This window comes from Colletotrichum acutatum (assembly GCF_030867785.1).
Source record: "Colletotrichum acutatum strain CBS 112980 chromosome Unknown BDZ83scaffold_6, whole genome shotgun sequence".
Classification (NCBI taxonomy): Eukaryota; Fungi; Ascomycota; class Sordariomycetes; order Glomerellales; family Glomerellaceae; genus Colletotrichum; species Colletotrichum acutatum.
Genome location: NW_026849000.1, coordinates 495,333 through 515,154, shown reverse-complemented (window position 1 = coordinate 515,154; position 19,822 = coordinate 495,333). Strand labels below are relative to the sequence as shown.

General features: G+C 54.6%; 5 protein-coding genes across 5 annotated transcripts; 3 read left to right on the top strand and 2 right to left on the bottom strand.

The window, feature by feature from the left end:
• Nucleotides 1-2,172: 2,172 nt before the first annotated feature.
• Nucleotides 2,173-4,020, bottom strand: BDZ83DRAFT_566233 (kinase domain-containing protein; the record flags this gene model as incomplete). Its single annotated transcript, XM_060503836.1, has 1 exon — nt 2,173-4,020. The coding sequence occupies one exon, from the start codon at nt 4,018-4,020 to the stop codon at nt 2,173-2,175; it is 1,848 nt and encodes a 615-aa protein (XP_060370643.1).
• A 5,609-nt stretch (nt 4,021-9,629) lies between these two features.
• BDZ83DRAFT_715632 (general substrate transporter) lies at nt 9,630-11,301 on the top strand (the record flags this gene model as incomplete). The annotated part of the gene is made up of 2 exons (XM_060511767.1): nt 9,630-9,819; nt 9,896-11,301. 2 exons carry the CDS (start codon nt 9,630-9,632, stop codon nt 11,299-11,301), a joined length of 1,596 nt encoding a protein of 531 aa, XP_060370642.1.
• Nucleotides 11,302-14,281: 2,980 nt separating this feature from the next.
• BDZ83DRAFT_715631 (major facilitator superfamily transporter) lies at nt 14,282-16,288 on the top strand (the record flags this gene model as incomplete). The annotated part of the gene is made up of 2 exons (XM_060511766.1): nt 14,282-14,715; nt 14,797-16,288. 2 exons carry the CDS (start codon nt 14,282-14,284, stop codon nt 16,286-16,288), a joined length of 1,926 nt encoding a protein of 641 aa, XP_060370641.1.
• A 1,376-nt stretch (nt 16,289-17,664) lies between these two features.
• On the top strand, nt 17,665-18,364 carry BDZ83DRAFT_747363 (glutathione-dependent formaldehyde-activating enzyme; the record flags this gene model as incomplete). Its single annotated transcript, XM_060513425.1, has 3 exons — nt 17,665-17,827; nt 17,993-18,147; nt 18,245-18,364. 3 exons carry the CDS (start codon nt 17,665-17,667, stop codon nt 18,362-18,364), a joined length of 438 nt encoding a protein of 145 aa, XP_060370640.1.
• A 206-nt stretch (nt 18,365-18,570) lies between these two features.
• BDZ83DRAFT_747362 (short-chain dehydrogenase) lies at nt 18,571-19,718 on the bottom strand (the record flags this gene model as incomplete). Its single annotated transcript, XM_060513424.1, has 2 exons — nt 18,571-19,182; nt 19,254-19,718. The coding sequence occupies 2 exons, from the start codon at nt 19,716-19,718 to the stop codon at nt 18,571-18,573; spliced, it is 1,077 nt and encodes a 358-aa protein (XP_060370639.1).
• Nucleotides 19,719-19,822: the final 104 nt, after the last annotated feature.

Here is a 19,822-nt window from a genome sequence, read left to right as displayed (position 1 = left end):
AGAAGACGTGCCGACTTCCAAGCACCTAGAACGTCAAGATCACAGACCGCACATGACTATACTGAGCCAGACTCCAGACAAACAAGTAGCTCCCTCTCCCTCAGAAAACTATGAGAAACTGAGTCCTTACAATTCGGCTCCCGCTGTCTCAATTTTGTGCAAGAAAAGGAAACTTCCGGAGATAAAGTGGCACTCGAGGCCATGCCGGACCTATCGCCGAGAGTTTCCAAACTTGTCCAACGGCATCGAACCCCGTTGCACCCATAGGCGAGGAACAGTCAGCTATGCAGGATACCATTCTGTGTGGGAATAGAAAATCAGGCAGGTAGACTCATTACAGATAATTCCATGTGTTCGGTGCAGCCAGAAAGAATGGCAATGAGCGCACTACTCTCCCTCCTCATTGTTCATCTCTTTTCGCAGTTCACCACAGCGATGTAAGTCGAGACCAACGAATCCTCCCCGCCAGTCTCTACCATCAAGCATATATATCCCCAAGATATCCACACATTCTGCAAAAGTAACCTAGAGGGTTCAAGATCGCTCGACCTGGTTTATCCCGGGGGGTTTCTTTATCACCTCCAGCTTTATCCTCTACTACAACTTGGGAACGACTGTCCCGGACATGTCAACGTAAAATAAACACACCCAAAAATTTAAAGGTAAAAAATAAATAAAAGGCGTGGGCATTTATGGGAAACACGTCCAAGTTCAATGTTCGATTCCTATACCAATCGATTTACGCACAAGATACCCACAGACCTGGGAACCCAAACTCGGAGAGTAGCACCCGAACAGCATTCCCAAGCTCCTGAACAACATCAAGACTCAATACTAGATTCAGGAGAAAACTCCGTGGATTTCACTCGAACACAGCCGCATCCTACTCTGTATGAATAAATAGGCACCTTTCCTTTCCACGAAGAACCAGTCGCCGCATCACTTCAACCGCCAAACACTCTTCACTTCATATCCCCCACGTGTATCCTATTTTGGGTTTCCCTCTTTCAAAAACGCGGGGTTCATCCGCCTTCACAGGGATGCGCGAGCAGGTTAATCACCCGTAATACAGCAGACGAAAAAAAGACACAAGCAGCTCGGAATACCATTCTAATCCAGCCCATCATTTGCACAAAAGCCCCATAGAGCCTGTTTGTTGCCCGGTTCAGTCTGCCCACTCTCCCGCCGCCCAAAACAGCTCTTCCAAACTCTACCTTCTCTGTCAGGGGGGGTAGACAAACCAACAAGCGTGCCAAACTAATCGATTGTGATTTGCTGCAAAACTCAGTGCTTACCGCAATGTTGCAGCCGCTGCTCGTGCGGCACGCCGCCGCCGCCATCGACCCCAACATCCCCAAAAGGAATAAGGTGGGAGAAAGCCTCACTTACCTTACTCCTCACTACCTTAGTCCTCACAGCCTGTGAGACCCCCCCCTGCTGGAAAAAAAGCCTCTTTGGAATTCCGTTTGTCATGTAAACCGCCCATTCGACGAATCCACGGCCATCACGTAACCAGTGGTACGAATAATGCCATTCTTCGCTCCATTTAACCAGCGGAATTGAACCCTGGGTTGGTCCGTATTGATGGTGAAAGCTATTGCTAGCAAACTCCTTACGTACAAAAAGGGACCACTTCGTCCCCTCCTCCCCTCGTGGTCCCTCCCGTCCCCGCGCTATTCATTCTTTCCCCATCTTTGCCCCCGCCCCTCTCTCCCTACAAGCTGTCATGGCTCGGCTCGGAGCCCGCATAGTGTAGTCGGAAGAGACCATTGGGGTACATTCGACAATAACAAAGACGTTATGGGTATATGATTTCAATATCGAATCTTCATTCCTATCTCGGCCTCTCTTTTTTCGACCATGGTTGGGGCTTGCGTTGTGTGCAGACCCGTCTGCAGTGGGCAATTGCGGCGGAGGTATCGCTGAGCAACAAAAAGGAGAGGAAAAAAAATATTTTGTTCACCATCAAAACATCTCATGTCATAACCACTCGAGCGCGCATTTCCTGCCCTTGTTTATCTAACATTGAGATTCTGATGCAAAACACCAGGCGGTAGTGTGGTATCGATATCGGGACTGCGCCAACCCAATGGGGAAAAAAAAGTTTGAATATCGCTCATGAGCCGTCGTACCTCGCCCATACGTTCGGGCCTCCCTTCGATGGGCAATGTTTCAATACACTGGAGCTTGGTCGCTACGTCCGCCCTGGACCCCGGGGCTCGAGTCCCATGGCCCGGGTGATCGTACCGGCGGTACCCGGATATTCCGAATAGCAGTGAACCCGGGTCCGAGATCTCGGTCTTGATCGCTGCTTGCCGCACTACTCATCCCGCTGTTATTCGACACACCGCCGCTGCTGTTCGTTCTCGAATGGGACAACCCTCTCGGACTGATGCTTCCGATGCTCTCGCTGCCACGTCGCGGCAGCTGCGGTATTGAGTTCTGTCGGATAGGCTGCGGCATGAGTTCGGCGTTGGGGCTGATGGGCTGTATGCGCAAGTGCGACATGCCAAAGTCCCAGCCGCCATATTGATGAACACAGTGAGGCTCCTTAATGTCGCAGTATTTGGTCAACAACTGGTACACTTGTGTTTGCACCTCGGCCGCTGAGGGTCGATCCATCGGATTCGCCGACAGCATACGGGCTACAATGTGCATTAGTGGTACAATGCCCCGGAACACGAGGCCTCCGTCGGATTCGGAGACCTTCTTTGACGCCTCTTTTGCTAGTGTCGACATCCAGGACTCGACCTGTCCGAGGTTCTTGTGAAATGACGAATCCAATACGGCACCACCACGACCGGGAGTCTTGTGCTTGGCAGCACGATGTGCGGCAAAACTTTTTGTTGTCTTTTTGACGAGGAAGCTCATCAGATCCAAGATGACACAACCTAGGGAGAAGATGTCGGCGGCTTGCGGGTTCAGATGCGGGTTGGGCGTGTTCAGCATCGCATTTGGGCTACCCGGGTTGTCACTCCTTGGGATGGAGAAGTTGGTGTGCGTTTCCGGAGACGTCGATATCGCCATTGTCGCCATACGGCCCAAAGGACTTGTCGGACCGCCTGTCGGGCGAAACCACTGTTCCGGGGCTGCGTAGTCGTATGACTCCCGGTCGAACGAATTCTTGTCCGTGTAACCAGCTAAAACCTCGGCGTTTAGTCTCGTGAAATCCGAGTAGAAGATGTGGAGTTGACTGGTGAAGAGTATAGATGAAGGTTTGATGTTCCCATGGCACAGCCTTCTACTGTGAAGGTAGGCGAGAGTGTCAGCGAGACAAAGGATCCAATTCATAATCGTCCGTCTCCGCTCCTTCTTAGAGAGATTCTTAAAATTGGATGGCGTGTTGCCAAAGAAAGACTTCAGATTGGAGTCGGTAGCAGGGGTGAAGAGGACGTATGCCGCCCCAAGCTGCGTGTATGAAGCGTAGTAAGACACCAAGTGGTCATTCTGGATCCCTCTGATGCTATTGATAATCTCGACGAATTCGCCTTTGGAAAGCTGACCGAACCCGTTCCCGAGCGGGATGCGGCGTCGGTAAAAGACTGTACCGGGACAGTTGGGGAGGACGACCTTGTCTACCGAAGTATTCCCCGCCGGTCTGCGCTCAATGACTTCGAGAGGAACAATTTCGTACTCATTGAAGACGACGTGGTCGCCTCGTTGGAAGGGCTTCAGAAGGTAGGTGAACTGGCGAGAGAAAAACTTGCGCTCAATCTTGTCGTCCCTCTGAGCCGTCAACCTAAGCCGCTCGACATGCTCGGAAGATATGGGTAGGTCATGGTCGTCCCACGAGTCGTCGACGATGCCGAAGATCTGATCTGGAATCTTGAGGTCGACGAGAATCAAGAAGATGCGCTTGGCCTTGTTGTTGATCCAATCCCAGTACGTCTCATCCGTCAAACCATCACCAAAAGCTAGTGGTTGGCCTAGGCGCTCAATCTCTTCTGGTAGGAGGTACTGACAGACGAACTGTCTCGTGACAGTAGCGTCAATCTTTGAAGTATCCCACCACTGACCCATGGTGCCCGTTGTCCAAAAAGTCCAGAGGTTGGTCTCGTGAAGGCCGTTCAGCCTTGCGGAGACGTCGTGTCAGCCGCGTGTAGCTGGCTCACGGGCTCGATGTTCCACTTGGGGGGTTTTGGCGTGTCCTGGGTTGCTTCGCGCAGTTGCTGGCCCCCTGAAATGCGGTGACGTGCCTGCCGTCTAGGACGCTGGTGACACAGGCTGCATTACCGCGTGCCTCAGAGCCCGGTTCTTGGGGGAGAAGCTGCCGGAGGTCGGGATGTGGGAGCTGAAAGCTGAGAGCTGAGAGCTGCGAGCTGTAAGAATAGGACCAGCAAGAAGAGATTATTGGGAGTGTGCGAGGTTTATGTTTGAGACGAAGCAGATCAGATTGGTACTGGACGGGAACGGAATTATTTTCATGGGGTCAGAGGAAGTGTCGGGTTGGTGGTCAGTTCCATGTCGAGTCCGTCCGTCCACGTCTGCTTCCATGTTTGGGCACCCTCAGTTAAAGAGAGAAGGCAGCTTACCCTTACCTTTGGCTTTCGCGGCAGCCCTTGTACCACGTCTCCCAAAGACGTAGGCAGAGGTACTTTGGTCCCCGTTCTCGATGGGCAAATGGGGCCCCAACACTCGTCTACAATTGCCCAGTATCAGCAAGTCCACACACCCAGGATGGGGCGTTTTTGGCTTTTGCCTTTGGGGACGCAGCGGGCGGCATAGCGGGGGCAAGGTTGGCAACACACTAGTAACAGAAGGCGAAGAAGGCCCCGGCGTACGGCTTGCGGGCGCAAGCGCGGTTGCATGAGCCTTCAGTCTCATTCTCGCGTGCCCTCGCCCCGTCTGCGTCTTCCAGTTGGAGAAGGGGGAGGGGGAGGGACGAGGTCTGCGGAACGGCTTGTATCTGTACCTGTACTTGTACGAAGCACCCGAACCCTGTCCCCTACTCGTAAGCCTGCCGCTGCCGTGGCCATTGTAGACGGTGGTGGTACATTCGAGGTGCCCGTCGAGGTGCCCGGTGAGAAATCTCCCCTGGCCCTGAGTCCTCTCAAGTTGCCTTTACTTTGCCGGCACTCGTGATGGGGAACTCTGAGCTTGTGGCTCGCATGACGTGGTAAGCTCATTGGCCGGGCTGGCGGCGAGATAAGAAAACCTTCGAGTCCGAGAGTGATGGTTGTCCCATATGGTACGGATAATTAAGTAGCCATCTCTTCTGTATTAGTTAGTTAACCTTGGGGCCGTCGTCTATTCGGTAAAAAGCGCCAATTTCGCTTTGGCAGCCCGATAGGCACGCTTTCCAAATTCGCTGGCGGGATGCCGCACGCACCCGGGGTGCATGGCATCGTACATTGCAAGTCAGCACTTGCTGTACGGGGGCTTGCCTTTTCTTGCTGTTACACTGCTTCGTCCACAGCGCATCGTGGCCGATCCCCCATGCCGTGCGGGTGAACAATGAAGGTATTCTTGGCGTGCGTTGGCGTCGACTGAATGTATGTTGAATGCACGCGACATCAATGATGCTCGTCACATCAGGTCATCGCGCAGCCAGCTCGCTTCCTGACTCTCGCACCTGGCACCTCGCAGGCTCGCATATCGTAGGCTCGTACCCAAGACCCTGAGGGGGATCCCTCTATCAGGGGTTTAGCTGGCCAACGTCATGGCTCGCAGCGTACAGCGTGGGTGATGGTGGGGTATCCCCAAAGGTGTAGGTACTGCAGTTGGTAGGGGTCGACGAGAAAGACCCCCACTCTAAGAGCATATCTTCTTCCAACGTTGAGCTTCAGACGTGTTCGTGGCTCGTATCCGCCTCGAAAGATGGGCAGTATCATACATCGTTGCGCAACAAGAAGCGAGGATGGCAGAAATTCGATAGGGCGTACGGTCGACGTGACCTGACCTGTCTTGGAGGGGAAATATGCTCGCAGACTCCGTGAACAGGCTTCGGGGAGCCAACAGACAAATAGGAGCACTGCACTGCGCAGACGAGCGGGCGTTTTCAAAGTCTGGCCGCCGGGAGGGCGGCGGTACAACCGGTGGGCACCGGCAGGCTGGCTCATTGCCAGGCAAGAGGCAGGCCGCGAGCCAGGATTTCCCAACTGGTTCCTTCAACCCACACACTCTTCTGCGCGAGCCCCCGGTTCATTTAGGCTCCCCGGCACCAACAGGAGGTTCCATCGATCGGCGACTGTCGAATAGTAATGGACGGGTTGGGACACAGAGATCAATGGTTGGTGTCGAGGGAGGCACGGAAGGGTCGTAATGTGCCGTTTTGGGTATGCTTTCTTGGACTTTTTGGTAGTAGAAGCTCGAGAGCCCCAGGCGCTTGGATACTCGCTGTCTTGGCTAAACCCTGCATCGTGCCATGCCATGTCTGATCACAGCAGATTCCGGGTCAGCACACGAGCTGTGGAAGGAGTCGTTGTGCGGTGCTGTTGTCGAGAAAGTGCCCGTATATCCGTAATGTAGAGTACGGATATTCTGCTGCATCAGGAGAGATGTTGCGGGCAACGAGGCAGGCGAAGTGCAGGTTCTCCATTGGAGCTAGAGCATAGCATGCCCCCGGCCTCACCTCATCACGATTCACCCGGCGGTACCATGTTCGTTTGATAACCCTCGAGTGTCTCTAGGCTTGCTTGATTGGATGCTGAAGCGGGAGAGATGACATGACTGGTGTCCGAGTTGCGGTCGGGAGCGAAGGATTGTGATGCAGAAGTGAATTGCCAGGATGAGCGTCGGAGTGCCAGGCTCTTGACGTCCGCCGGCCGGTGTCAGTGGAGAGAGTGGAGGTCGGGTCACTAGACGGGAAGAGGAATGGAAGGAAGGGTGGGAGCGGCGGGGGGAGGAGGTCCAGACGGAAGCTGCTGCTCTTGCTGCTCTTGCTGCAAGGTCACAGTGGAAGGTGCAAGCTGGAATGCAGTGGTGGGGTCGGACTTGCTCCGCGTGCGTTCCTCAACTGAGCGGGAGGGGGACGAAAGTACCGGTACCTCCCGTCGCTTACCTCCAGCAGGCCATACTTGCTTAGGGCACTTTACCTTATGTAAGGGAAGCCGGAATTGCTGGATTTCTCCTCCAAAAGACAATGAAAGAGCACTCACTCATATCGCGACAGCGGCTTGACATGGATGGGACCGAGCCGAGTTGGCGCTTGACAGTTGTTGGCAAGCACGATCGCCAGATCTGTCCCAGGCACTCGGAGTGGCCCTGGGCCCGCTTTCGAGCCATCTCAACTTCTCCCACTCGATATATGAGGTGCTTAACTCAGGAAAAAGAATTCGACAACAGGCCGGAATACCAAGATCGACGCACTCATCACCCTCTCACACTCACCAAAATTACTACCACCCTTACACTGGCGACTAGAGACTACATGTATACTCTTCCACATGCTCATTCGACGCTCACCCTGGTGGCGATCCCCCGGATTACTCGACATTTGCCGTATGTCCACGCTTGCTCAATAGGCTGTCATTTCTCTCTTCGCGATAATTGAATCGGCACACGAACTCTTCCTCGTGTTCACTCTTCATTGCCCAGCAAACCGTTGCCTTGGCGGGACGCACAAAAGCACTTTCTGTGTACCTACCTACCTTAAGAATAGATTGTGCCCACTCAAGGATCCGGGCGAGACCCTTTCGCGCCCGCAAAGCCAGGCCCGCAAACGTCTCTCCCTGCACCATCCTCATCTGACATCTGACAAACTAACGACTTGCAACGAGTATCCGTACATGTAGCCCGAGAGTTTAACGAACCCTGCGGTGCCTGCCTGTGGCCGACCCAAGCTTCTTCATTACCTCGCATGCTGCAAGGTGCCCATTTCTTGCACTGCCTTAGCAATCCAGCAATTGGCTTCGGAGTCTGTTGCTCTCAAGGCCAAGGCCTAGGCCGAGCCTGAAAATTGAACCGGGGCCCAATGTCGATACAGCCATGCTTCGAAAACTCAACACAGATTCCAAGGAAACTAGGATCTATTAAGAAGAGAGCATTACTTCTTGACAATCGGCGAGATGCTTCATTCGTGTACAAGCAACTCAGAGGTGTGCCATGCTATCTACCTCTAGCCAAGCAAAGTCTTGGTCGCTCGCTTGGCGGGGCTCCAACGAAAGCCACCGAAAACAGTCGACTCTCTCGATCACGCCTCTATTGGCCCGCCGCAAGTCTTGGAAAACGAAAGAAACGGGCGCTGGTGATGGTGAGTGTGTCACCGGCAAGCCATTCGGTCCATACCACAAAGGTCACAAAACCCACGCGACATGACGTGCCTTATCTCTACACTATACAGCCGATTAGATGTTTATACTATGACATTGAGTGAGAGATACTCTATCATAGACCAACGACGATTGTCGAGATCTGTGAAACTCAGCGCTTCTTCCATAGCCAAGGTTCCACGATCGAGGTCACAATGTGCAACATCCTCGTGTACTTGAGCGCACAGTCTATTGGCTGCGGTGGGTATCCAGCAACAGCAAGTGTTCGGTCACCCGAAACGGCCAAGCGCGCAAAAGAAGTCCGGAGAACCGTGTTGATCTGAAGTTGAAAGTTCGGATCACAAAGTGATTGCAAAGCAGCATACTCCGTACCAAGGTCGCGACGGAAGCTTGCTTGGCTCACTCTAAGCGAACACCGAGCATTTGAAGCGGCGCCTACAGGATTGAGCTACCTAGCTATCGAAGAGCCAAAGGTGACATCCACTTAAATTTGCGCCTCCTGAGCACATCGAAGGTACGTAAAGTATGTTTCTTCCAGACCTTACTTACATCTCGACTCGTCTCACGTTGCGGATGTGTCTGCCGAGCAAAGAGCATGGCGACAGCCCAGCGTTGAGACTTTGCAACTCAGTGTTCAATTCAAAAGCTAGAGTTACGGGTCCTGGTTTGGACATGAGTCCTGTCAAAGGTCCCTTTCGCAATCCCAGATCGGCCGTCCTACACCAGCTTCAATCTCTGGATTGAAATTGTCACCATTTCCCCTTTACAGACTCTGGTATCGACAACAACCTCCACAGAAAAGCACAGCACTCCAAGAGACTCACTCGGTTATCCCAAAGATGACGACGTCTGAGCGGCTCCTCATTCCGCAGCGCAAATGATCAGTGCTTCGCGGTGGAGGGCGGTGAACAGCTGCCGAGTTTCGGATTCACGGAGTGTTGAAGCTGACTGGTTCGGGCGATAGATGCGGCCCTCCCCGCCTGGCCCTTGAGATAAGATGATACTTTGTCTCGGTGCCCGCATCACATATACCACAAAAGTATCCCCGAAACAGTTGGCGGGTGCATGGGGCCCGGGTGACAAAGTGCCCCGCAAAGCCCCAAGCTTCCGGACCCAGGGAGGACTTGAGGCTACGACATCTCAACTCTAAACACGTAACGTGGCTGGCATCCCGCTGTTAGGGAATCTTGGAGCATCGCCATCACCTACCCTATTACGCCTCCCATCCTCCATTCTCCTCCGACCGACGGTGCCGAGACGCACTCCGCAGCATGGCCTCTTGAAAGGCATTCTCACAATCTCCTTTGCATTCTCTTCGACACTTTGCGACAGGTTTAATGATAAAATAAAGACCCGACAAACAGGACACACACGTACACACCCAAAAACCAACCTTTTTGGCCTGGATCTACCGCCAAAATGCCCGACTCAATCGATGCTCCGCTGATGGCCGGCCGCCAGGACCGGGACGACGAGCTTGACTACCGGGACGCGGACGAGGAGGCCGACGTTTTACCCGCGTCCATGAAGCATGCACGCCAATCGGGTCCGAGTCTTTTCGTATGGCTTCTCACATTTGCTGCCGGCATCAGTGGATTGCTCTTTGGATGTGAGTCTCGGCGCGCCCCCGATTCTGCCGTCCATGGGATAATAGAAATAGGTAAATGCTAAACTCCTTTGTGCAGATGATACGGGCGTAATATCAGCAACGCTCGTCAAGATCGACACCTCCCTATCGAACCGAGTCCTCACGACATTCGACAAGTCCATCATCACCTCCAGCACCGCCCTCTTCGCCCTGCTCGTCTCCCCCTTTTCCTCCATCGTCGCCGACGCGCTGGGCCGCAAGCGCGTCATCTTCGTCGCCGACATCCTCTTCATCCTCGGCGCCCTGATGCAGGCCTGGGCCGGCACCGTCACCTCCATGGTCATCGGCCGGTCCATCGTCGGCCTAGCCGTCGGCGCCGCCAGCTTCGTTGTGCCCCTGTACATTGCCGAGCTGGCGCCCGCCAGCCACCGCGGCCGGCTCGTGACGATGAACGTCCTCTTCATCACGCTCGGCCAGGTCGTCGCCTACATCATCGGTTGGGCGTTCGCCGAGTACGGCGGCCAGTCGACGGGGTGGCGCTGGATGGTCGGTCTCGGGGCGCTCCCCGCGGCGCTGCAGTGCTCGATCCTCGCCCTCATGCCCGAGTCCCCGCGCTGGCTCGTCATGGTGGGCCAGTCGCTCAAGGCCAAGAAGGTCGTCGAGAGGGTGCTGGGGAACACGGTCGGCGGCATGAGGAACGCCGAGGCGGTCATCAAGGAGATTGAGATTGAAATCAGGGAGGAGAGGGAGGTCATGAGGCGTGAGGGTTCGCCGCGCATGGAGTGGTGGGGAGGCTGGCAGGAGCTCTTCTCGGTCGGGAGGAACAAGCGCGCGCTGGTCATCACCTGCCTGCTCCAGGGCCTCCAGCAGCTGTGCGGCTTCAATTCACTCATGTATTTCTCGGCGACCATTTTCAAGATGGTTGGGTTCGGCACGCCCACTCTCACCGCCATGAGCGTCGCCGTCACAAACTTCATCTTCACGGTCGCGGCGCTGTGCCTCATCGACCGCATCGGCCGACGCAAGATACTGCTCTACTCTCTGCCGTTTATGATCGCGGGCCTGATGCTCTCGGCATACGGCTTCTCCTTCGTCGATCTGCGGCCCGAAACGGCAGCGGCCTCGGAGGGCGGCACGGGCGAAGGAGCAGGCACGGACAGGGGCGCGGCGGTGCTGATCCTTGTCAGCATCATGGGCTACGTCGCGGCGTACGCGCTGGGTTTGGGCAACGTCCCCTGGATGCAGAGCGAGCTATTCCCGCTCGCGGTGCGGTCGATTGGCAGCGGCGTCTCGACGGCGACCAACTGGGGCGCCAACTTCGTCGTCGGCCTGACGTTCCTCCCGCTCATGGACGCGCTGAGCCCGTCGTGGACGTTTGTGCTCTACGCGCTCGTGTGTCTGGTGGGCTACGGGCTCATCTGGCGCATCTATCCCGAGACGTCGGGGTTGAGTCTCGAGGAGGCAACGAATCTGCTAGAGAACGGATGGGGCGTCCGACGATAGCCTCGGATTGCCGGCGAGGACTTTTTGGCATGGTTGCCCGTGGTGTGTGCAATTGTGCATACGGGAACCCCTTGTTTTTTTCTCTCTGTTTTACAAAGGGTGGTGGGATACCCCCTAGTACTCTACATATTTAAGATGACAATAGCGAATCAAGACAGGCAATTACACTAAAAATGATTCTTGCTTTACGGATACTAATTAGATCGGCATTGGTAGAAGAAAAAAATCTGATGTATCCCGAAGATTACGGTAAGGTAGGTACGGATAGAGAGGGAGGGGCGATGAAGCATTCTAGACCTTTCTGGAACACTTAGATCGTTGTGTCAAGTGTGGGTGGAGAAACCAGCTCATTCGGGACATTTTTTACCCTCTTGTTTCTTCCTGCTCTGGACTGGCTCAAGACTCGGAGGGCGGAAACCCAGGAGGCGGCAAGAAGCGGCATTGGGCTGTCACTCTGGGTTGGGCATTTCGGCGAGAGGGTTTACAATAGCGGCCGAAGACCGCGGCCCGTGGGAAATTGTGGATGGGCATGTCAGCTTGTAAAGAAAATGACAGATCGGGGGGCTCTAGCCTGTAGGACCCACGATCATCCTCTTGAGGCCTGAAGGGGATAAAGGTAATCTTACCGTAAATCCGTATTCCCCTTCCTTGTTGTGATTTCTTTTTCTTTTCATTTTTTTTTGTGACTAATTGTGTGTGTGTGTGTATGTGTGTGTGTGTGTGCCTGCTCTTCATTCTTTGCCGTCTTGTGTTCTTCGTGTAATCCTCGAGTATCCCACATGCGACGTCGGTGACGACGATCAAGGTAGTCATTCGGCGTTCTAGAGACGGACAGAGACGGACAGGCCCCGAACAGTTGGATGCACACGGCCGGGGATGCCGTGGCGTTGTGCACGTTGTTTTAGTCAGTGCCGCAGGAAAGTGGCATACGGGCAGACGCAAGGTGACGTTTAAGGCTGATGACTAAAGGCAGTCCATAGGATGGTTCCGAAAGGGCGCGGGGCCGAGAGGGAGAACAGAGAGAGAATATTAATGGGTGACGGGAGTCTGGCATTTTGATAACTGGAAACGAATTGACAATAGGTGGAGTCAATTATTGCCGCGATAGGTAATTTTTCTACCGTACTGATACAACTGTCGTCAATTCTTCTTCTCTCTCTCTCTCGGAGGCACCGCGCCTTTGGATGGGCTTAAGTCCAGACTGTCCACCCCCAGTGACATCATAGCCGGTGTTAACCTTTCTCTGACATTTGTACGTACCATGGGTTTATTCGTCGGATCCGACCGGTTAGCAAAAACTCTAGTTAATTGGCTTACCTGGTTTAGGGCGCGGTTCAGGAGGATCATGGTAAACTCTGATTTGCTGTGTACCTACTCTACCGAGTAAGGTAGGTACTGCTTTGCTCGAGCCATCGGGAGGGCTGTGGGTGTGCAGAAACTCTGCGAAAAGTTCGATTGAGTGTTCCTTCCCGGATGGATTGAAGTTGGTAGCCTTATTGGATGACGGAAGTCTAATCCATAGTCTCCTCTCACTCTCTGTTTGTTGCGTATATGCGTCTGTCTACAGGTACATTAACCTTTGGCAAGTGACTAAGAACGAACCGCATTTGTAAGAAAGATCGTGCAACATGTCGAATTTGTATCAACACTGCCTCCCTGGGCTCTATCGATCGTGCAGGATCGGGTCAGGGGAGGGCAAGGTACGAACGGCTGCATACATTAGAAGGAGAAAAAAAAAAGCTGCGACACTGACAATCCAAAAGGCCAAGATGGGAACCCCACCTTGCCCATCCCTCGGCTGGGTTCCATCACCACCAAGAATTCGAGAATTCCCAGGTTGCAGTGCCGGCTACCGCCTCCGGCCCCGTCCGGGCCCACATTCCAGGTTGTCTTTCCTCCTTTCTGCAGTGTGCGGCGTGTGCCTGGGCCACACCCTTTTTCCCACTCGGCTCGTGTCGTTCGCGCTTTTCTTTTTGTGATGCCGAAGTCCTTGCCGAAGTTTTTGTATGGGCATTGGGCGCGCAAGCCAAAAAATTGCACCGCAAAGAAGGAAAATCTCAGCAGGCATGTTGCGCCCGTGGATTTTCCATGGATTCCTCCTTTTAGGCCTCCCCAAGTGGGACCTTGCCGACCCCATTTGCTACCTTACCGTCCTGACCCAGATGTTCGAGTACTCACACCCGACATTCTTTCCCCCTTGGCTTGGTCACCCGGGAGATGTACCGGCTCCCATCCATCAGCTGAGAACAGAGTCATTCATACTTGACTTGACAAATCTGATTTTTTCCATCTCCGTCCTCGTCTTGCTTCGTCTTTCTATGTTACTATCTCCATACATAGTACTTCGCCCTCGGCCTTTGCGCACCTATAGTCCGCTTCCCTATCCACTCTCTCTCAACCTCAAACCCACTTCCTCACTAATACTCTGCTTTTTCATCTGAACTGATCTTTCGCCTTCCCCCCCATCTCTCTCATATATCTCTGGATCTTCGGAAAACGCCCAGACAAATTCACTATTCATAAGACGAAGGGACCACCCAACTTGTCTGATCGCGCATCTAGCATCTCCAGTTTATACCCCTCCTACGAACACATCATCGCACAGTTCCTGCCATTGTCCCCGATCTAGAACTCCCCCGAATCTGACTGGCGCTTACATTGCCTTGGGAGACGGCCCTACATCACATCACCGACCCTTTTTTCCACATTACACTAGATTGACGTAGCTAGCTCGGCGCGCCGCCTTCACAATAGCTCCAAGCTACCTGTCAGCACAACGCACCATTGCATGAGCTCTTTGCTCCCATACTCCGCGTCCGAGGAAAGTCTCTAGCCATTGGCGTTATATACATACTGCTTGATCTGTCGCGAGACACCCTGGCTCGTTCTTCACTTTGGTCAAGCATCTATAGCCGACATTAGCATCTCAAAACAACATCCAAACCAACACCCAACCCGCACATAGCGACCTCGTCCAACAATGGCAATGGACGAAGTCGACCGCGAAATCGCGGACGCCGAGCGCGCCGCCTCTCCAAACCGCTACCACGGCCGCGAAAGCCACGAGATCGAACGGGTCCTCTCCGCGTCCTCTTCCTCAACCTCCTCCTCCACGGCCTCGCACACGGGCGACCGCACCGCCGCGTATCCCACCGGCACCGGCATCAGCCGCGTCTCGACCCAAAATGACCTCGAGCGTCACCCGACGGCCCTGAGCCGCATTGCTACCGCCCGCAGCCAGCACTCCAACACCGTCGGCCGCAGCATCAAGAGCAGGGAGTCGAGGAGGCCTCTACCGGCCATGGGCGCCGGCAAGCCGTACCCGCCACCTTTGCCGGAGCAGGAGGACTACGTTGTGGAATTCGATGGGCCGGAAGATCCTCTGCACGCGCAGAACTGGCCGATTAAGAAGAAGTAAGTTCGTCAATGCCAATTGTCGAGTTTCGGTGAGATATGGCTAGGGGGCGTTAGTAACTGACATGTCTTGGCTCGCAGGTTGCTTACAGCCGCAATGCTTGGCTACACCACGATGACGTCGGCCTTCACCTCGAGTATCTTTTCAGCAGCGACCCAAGTTATTGCAACGGAATACAACGTCTCCGCCACCGTCGGCACCCTCGGCGTCTCCTTTTACGTCCTGGGCTTTGCGTTTGGTCCAACACTTTGGGCACCCCTTTCCGAGCTGAGGGGCCGCAGACTGCCCCTCGTCCTCTCCATGTTTGGCTTCTCCATCTTCACAATCAGCTGCGCCGTCGCCAAGGACCTCCAGACCATCTTGATATGCCGCTTCTTCGCCGGCTTCTTCGGCGCGTGCCCCTTGGCTGTCGTCGCCGCCGTCTTCTCCGACATGTTTGACAACCGCACCCGCGGCACCGCCATCACCGTCTTCTCCATGGCCGTCTTCACCGGCCCGCTCCTGGCGCCTTTTATCGGCGGCTTCATCGTCGAGTCGCACCTCGGCTGGCGCTGGACCGAGTACATCCCTTCCTTCATGGGCTTCCTCGCCTTCTTCCTCGACCTCTTCTTCCTCGAGGAGACGTACCCGCCCGTGATCCTCGTCAGCAAGGCCTCAGAGCTGCGCCGCCGCACTCGCAACTGGGGCATCCACGCCAAGCAGGAGGAAATCGAAATCGACTTCAAGGAGCTCGTCAACAAGAACTTTTCCCGCCCCATGCGTCTCCTTTTTGGCGAGCCCATCGTCACCGCCTTGTCCGTCTACATGGCCTTCATCTACGGCCTGCTGTACCTCTTCCTCACCGCCTACCCCTTTGTCTTCCGCGGCGTTCACGGCTTCGGCGCAGGCCAGTCCGGTCTCACCTTCTTCGGCATGATCACTGGCCAGCTCATCGCCGGCGTCACCGTCCTCCTCCAGCAGCCGTGGTACCTCCGCAAGCTCAAGGCCAACAACGGCGTGCCCATCCCCGAGTGGCGCCTCCCCAGCGTCATCGCCGGCGGCGTCTTCTTCGCCATCGGCATCTTCTGGTTCGGCTGGTCCGGCTACCGCGCCGACGTCCACTGGATCGTACCCACCCTCAGTGGCCTCTTCACCGGCTTCGGCCTCATGTCCATCTTCCTCCAGGCCCTCAACTACCTCGTCGACGCCTACCTCATGTTCGCCGCCTCCGCCATCGCCGGCAACACCTTCCTCCGCTCCCTCTGCGGCGCCGGCTTCCCGCTGTTCGCGAGCTACATGTTCAACGGCATGGGCATCCAGTGGGCCTCGACGTTGCTGGGTTGCGTCGCCATCGCTCTCGTGCCCATTCCCGTCATCTTTTACATTTGGGGCCACAAGATCCGCGCAAAGTCTGCGTATGCCCCGACTTTCGCCGCGCCCGCCGACGAGCCCGATGATGAGGACCTAGTGCCTGCGCCGTTGAGCAACGGACACACCAGCCACCATCAGGACAACGAGAAGCCGCCGTCCATTGCCGCGATGGAAGCGAGCAGAGCGAGGACGAGCGGCAACAAGGCCGAGAATGCTGTGTAAAAGAATAGTATTTTCTCGACCGTTTGCCATCCGAACAAAAACCTAACCTCAATATTCTGCGATTTGACGGCGATATTTACCTCGTATGTATAAAGACACAAATCTGTCTTGTTTCATGTGGTCTTTGGAATTTGATGATACCATGGAGGCGGGGGGAAAAAGTGTGAGCAGGGCTTTTTCATCTCTTGTTTAAAGATGTTTATGACGAGCATCGTTCATCTGATACCACCTTTTTTGCCTTTACACACAAACCTTACCGTAGTCTTCCACGATTAATTACAACCTCCCAACCAAAACAACTTAATGCTAGAAAAATATGGAATAAGCTTATCCAAGTATCCACCTGAAAGACTGCCCGTGCTCTCCCAGCGATAGAATATGCTCGCAGTTGAGAGACCCATCCTGCTCCCTCCCTGCTAGTAACAGGCACGTTTATCCATACACTCTGTTCGACTATTGATCACATCATGCCAAGACCCCGCAAATCGGCATCTCAATGATGTGGTGGTACCCGTTACCTTAGTGTCAGGCCCCTTGCCCGCATCTCTGGGATCCCCATTCGCAGGGCGCGCAGCGCGGTGACATGGCCCGATGCGGCAGGTCGAACGATGCCGGACGATGGATTCTGTGGCCCGTCTATTTCTGTACCCGTCCACCTACCCATACAAAGTCTGATTCACAACTCGACGTACAGAATAGCAGACGTTTGGTGCAAGCCAATTACTACCTGTACATGGTGAAGTTCAAGGGGTGCGGCCCCAGTAGGTTCCGTGTCCAGTAGCTACCTTACCTTAGCCAGGTCTGTGATCTTACGGGCTAGGTCCAACGCTACGAGTGTAATGCTTACACTCAAACGTGATGGGAAATGAAAAGAGTGAGGGGAAATATGTGGCTGTGTTCTTGATAAGCTGGGTTCAGATAGCTCTTACACTTGTTATTAACGGATCCCTCTACGACCCCCCTCCCCCTCTTGCCTGTGTTATGACACAAGTTGTTAGAAGCTCACGTCTATATAGCAACCTCTCTTCTTCATACAACATTGATGGTAGGGTCATTTCACTTCTTAGAACCTCCCGCAAGCTTGCATACATGCACGACTTTCTCGAGTTTCCTCCTCAGAGTCCACCATTGACATAGTCAAGTCAGGTAAGCGAGTTGTGAACCACTTGTGAGCTGGTTAAGTAAGCAGCGTCATATCACCATCACCACCACCACTCGCACCTCACTCTTCACTCACACTCAAATTCGCACCGCGTCTAACACAATATTAGAGGCCAAATCTAACCAAAGATCCTCAACTAATTCCAACTCTTGTTTAGACTCATCGGCCCCAAAACCCGAACTCGTAATAGTAAGAGCCATCTCAAGAAAAAACAATGTCGTCAGAAGAAGCCCCCAAGCCGTCAAAGACATACGACGCAAGCTGCCACTGCGGCACCATCAAATTCTCCCTCACGCTCTCGCCGCCGTTGGAGGAAGGGTACAAGGTCCTCAACTGCAACTGCTCCATCTGCCGCCGCAGCGGGTACCTTCTCATCTGTAAGCTCTTTTCTTTCATATCGAGACTTAGAGCCGAAGGGGCTTCGATCATGAAGAAACCCCCTGCTTGTGGCATATTCTCATAAATCCATAGCATATTCCCGAGGCGAGGGTTAAAATCTACAAAAGTCGTAGCAACAACTAACTTTTTCTTGCCAAAAACAGACCCAAACAAGAAGGACGTCACCTGGCACGACGGCTCGCGCGAGAAGTGCACGAATTACCGGTTCAACACCAAGACCAAGGACCAAATGTTTTGCGGTGCCTGCGGATCGAGTTTGGGGATCGACTTTTTGAAGGAGGACTTTTATGGCATCAGTGTACGATTTCCCTTGTCAACCGCCTCCCCACCACCTCACTGCTCGCTTATAATGGTGTTACTCCGCGAGGTGAGGTAAGAAAGCTAATCTTGAGTAGGCGCGTGCTCTCGACGGAATCGACCTCGATGCTCTGACGTATAAAAAACTCGACGGGCTGAACAGGGTATCGCCTGCCCAGGACCTGTCTGGCTCACAGGACAAGGAGGCGAGCACTTGAAGGACTGAGACTTGGCAAGATTCGGGATATGTTCTTTTGAAATTATAGTATATTTTCATTCGTAAATGTCCTGAGACTTTGATCGTATTTATATGTCCCGCCTTTTGTTGGCATTACAGAGAAAACCACACTCGGTGCCGGCACCGCAGGATTTCCCATGGATATTTGTGCAGGGAAACATAAGAAACGACACACACACACACAATCTAGATCAGACTCCCATTCTTCTCGCTCATCCCCCGCTCCTGCCTGCCGATGAACGTCTGCATGGAGGTATCCACGCGCGCAACCTTTCTCGCAATCTGCTGGACGGCGACGGGGAGCACGTTGTACCAGTGAATCCACCTTGCATACAGCGGCATCGCGACGTGCGCGCTCTTGCCGGCGTCGATGGCGGCAATGACCTCCTTGCAGACGTCGACGGGCTCGACGACCGGCGCGACAAAGGCGTGCGGGGTCTGCACGCCGTAGAAGAGGGGGGTCGACAGCTGGCCCGGCTCGACGAGGATGGTGCGAATCTCTGGGTGGGATGCGGCGAGCTCGGCGGTCAGGGACTTGTGCAGGGCTGTGACGCCGGCCTTGGCGGCGGTGTAGTCCGTCAGGGAGGCGGCGCCGAGGTGGCCGAGGACTGAGGACATTGTGACGATGGTGCCGCCGTTGCCGCCGCGGATCATGGGCGGGAGGAAGGTCTTGAGGGTGTAGAAGTGTGCGGTCAGGTTCGTGGTGATGGACTTTTCGATCTCTTCGAACTCGAGGTCGAGGAGGGACTTGCCCTTTACGATAGCGGCGTTGTTGATGAGGACGGTTGGGATGCCGAGCTGGAGGAGTGTTAGCCTTTCTGTTCTTTGCGATGGCGCATTCTGGCCTTGTAAGCGGTTGGTAAACTCACATCTCTCTCGATCTGCGCCGCAACCCTCGCAACTTGTGCCTTGTCCGTCACGTCGCACTTGTAGAACGTGACGCCCCGCGCCTCGCCATTCTCCATGTCATTGACGTCCAACACCGCCACAGTCGCGCCGCGCATGCCGTACACCTCGGCGATGAGAAGACCCAGGCCGCTGGCGCCGCCCGTGATGACGATGACCTCCTCGGTGAGGTCGACCTCGCGCGGCAGGCCGTAGGCGATGCGCAGGTTGACCGCTTGCGCGATCCAGCAGACGGTGATGAAGCATGCCCAGGCGATGGACACGAGCATGGGCGGGGCGTCCCAGCGGAGAGCCTGGGCGCGGAAGCAGAGGGGGATGATCCACGAGACGAAGGGGTGGAAGAACGTGATCTTGAAGACCTTAACGAGGAGATCGAGGGAGAGCGGCGCGAACCACGAGTCGCTTTGGGGTGGGCGTGGGTATTCCATCGCGGGCTTCTGGGGGAGGATGTTGGTGGTGGTGGTGCGAGGGGTCGAGCAGCGGAGGAGCTCTACGTCGTTCCGAGAGTTGACTATTAGGAGAGATCGTATAG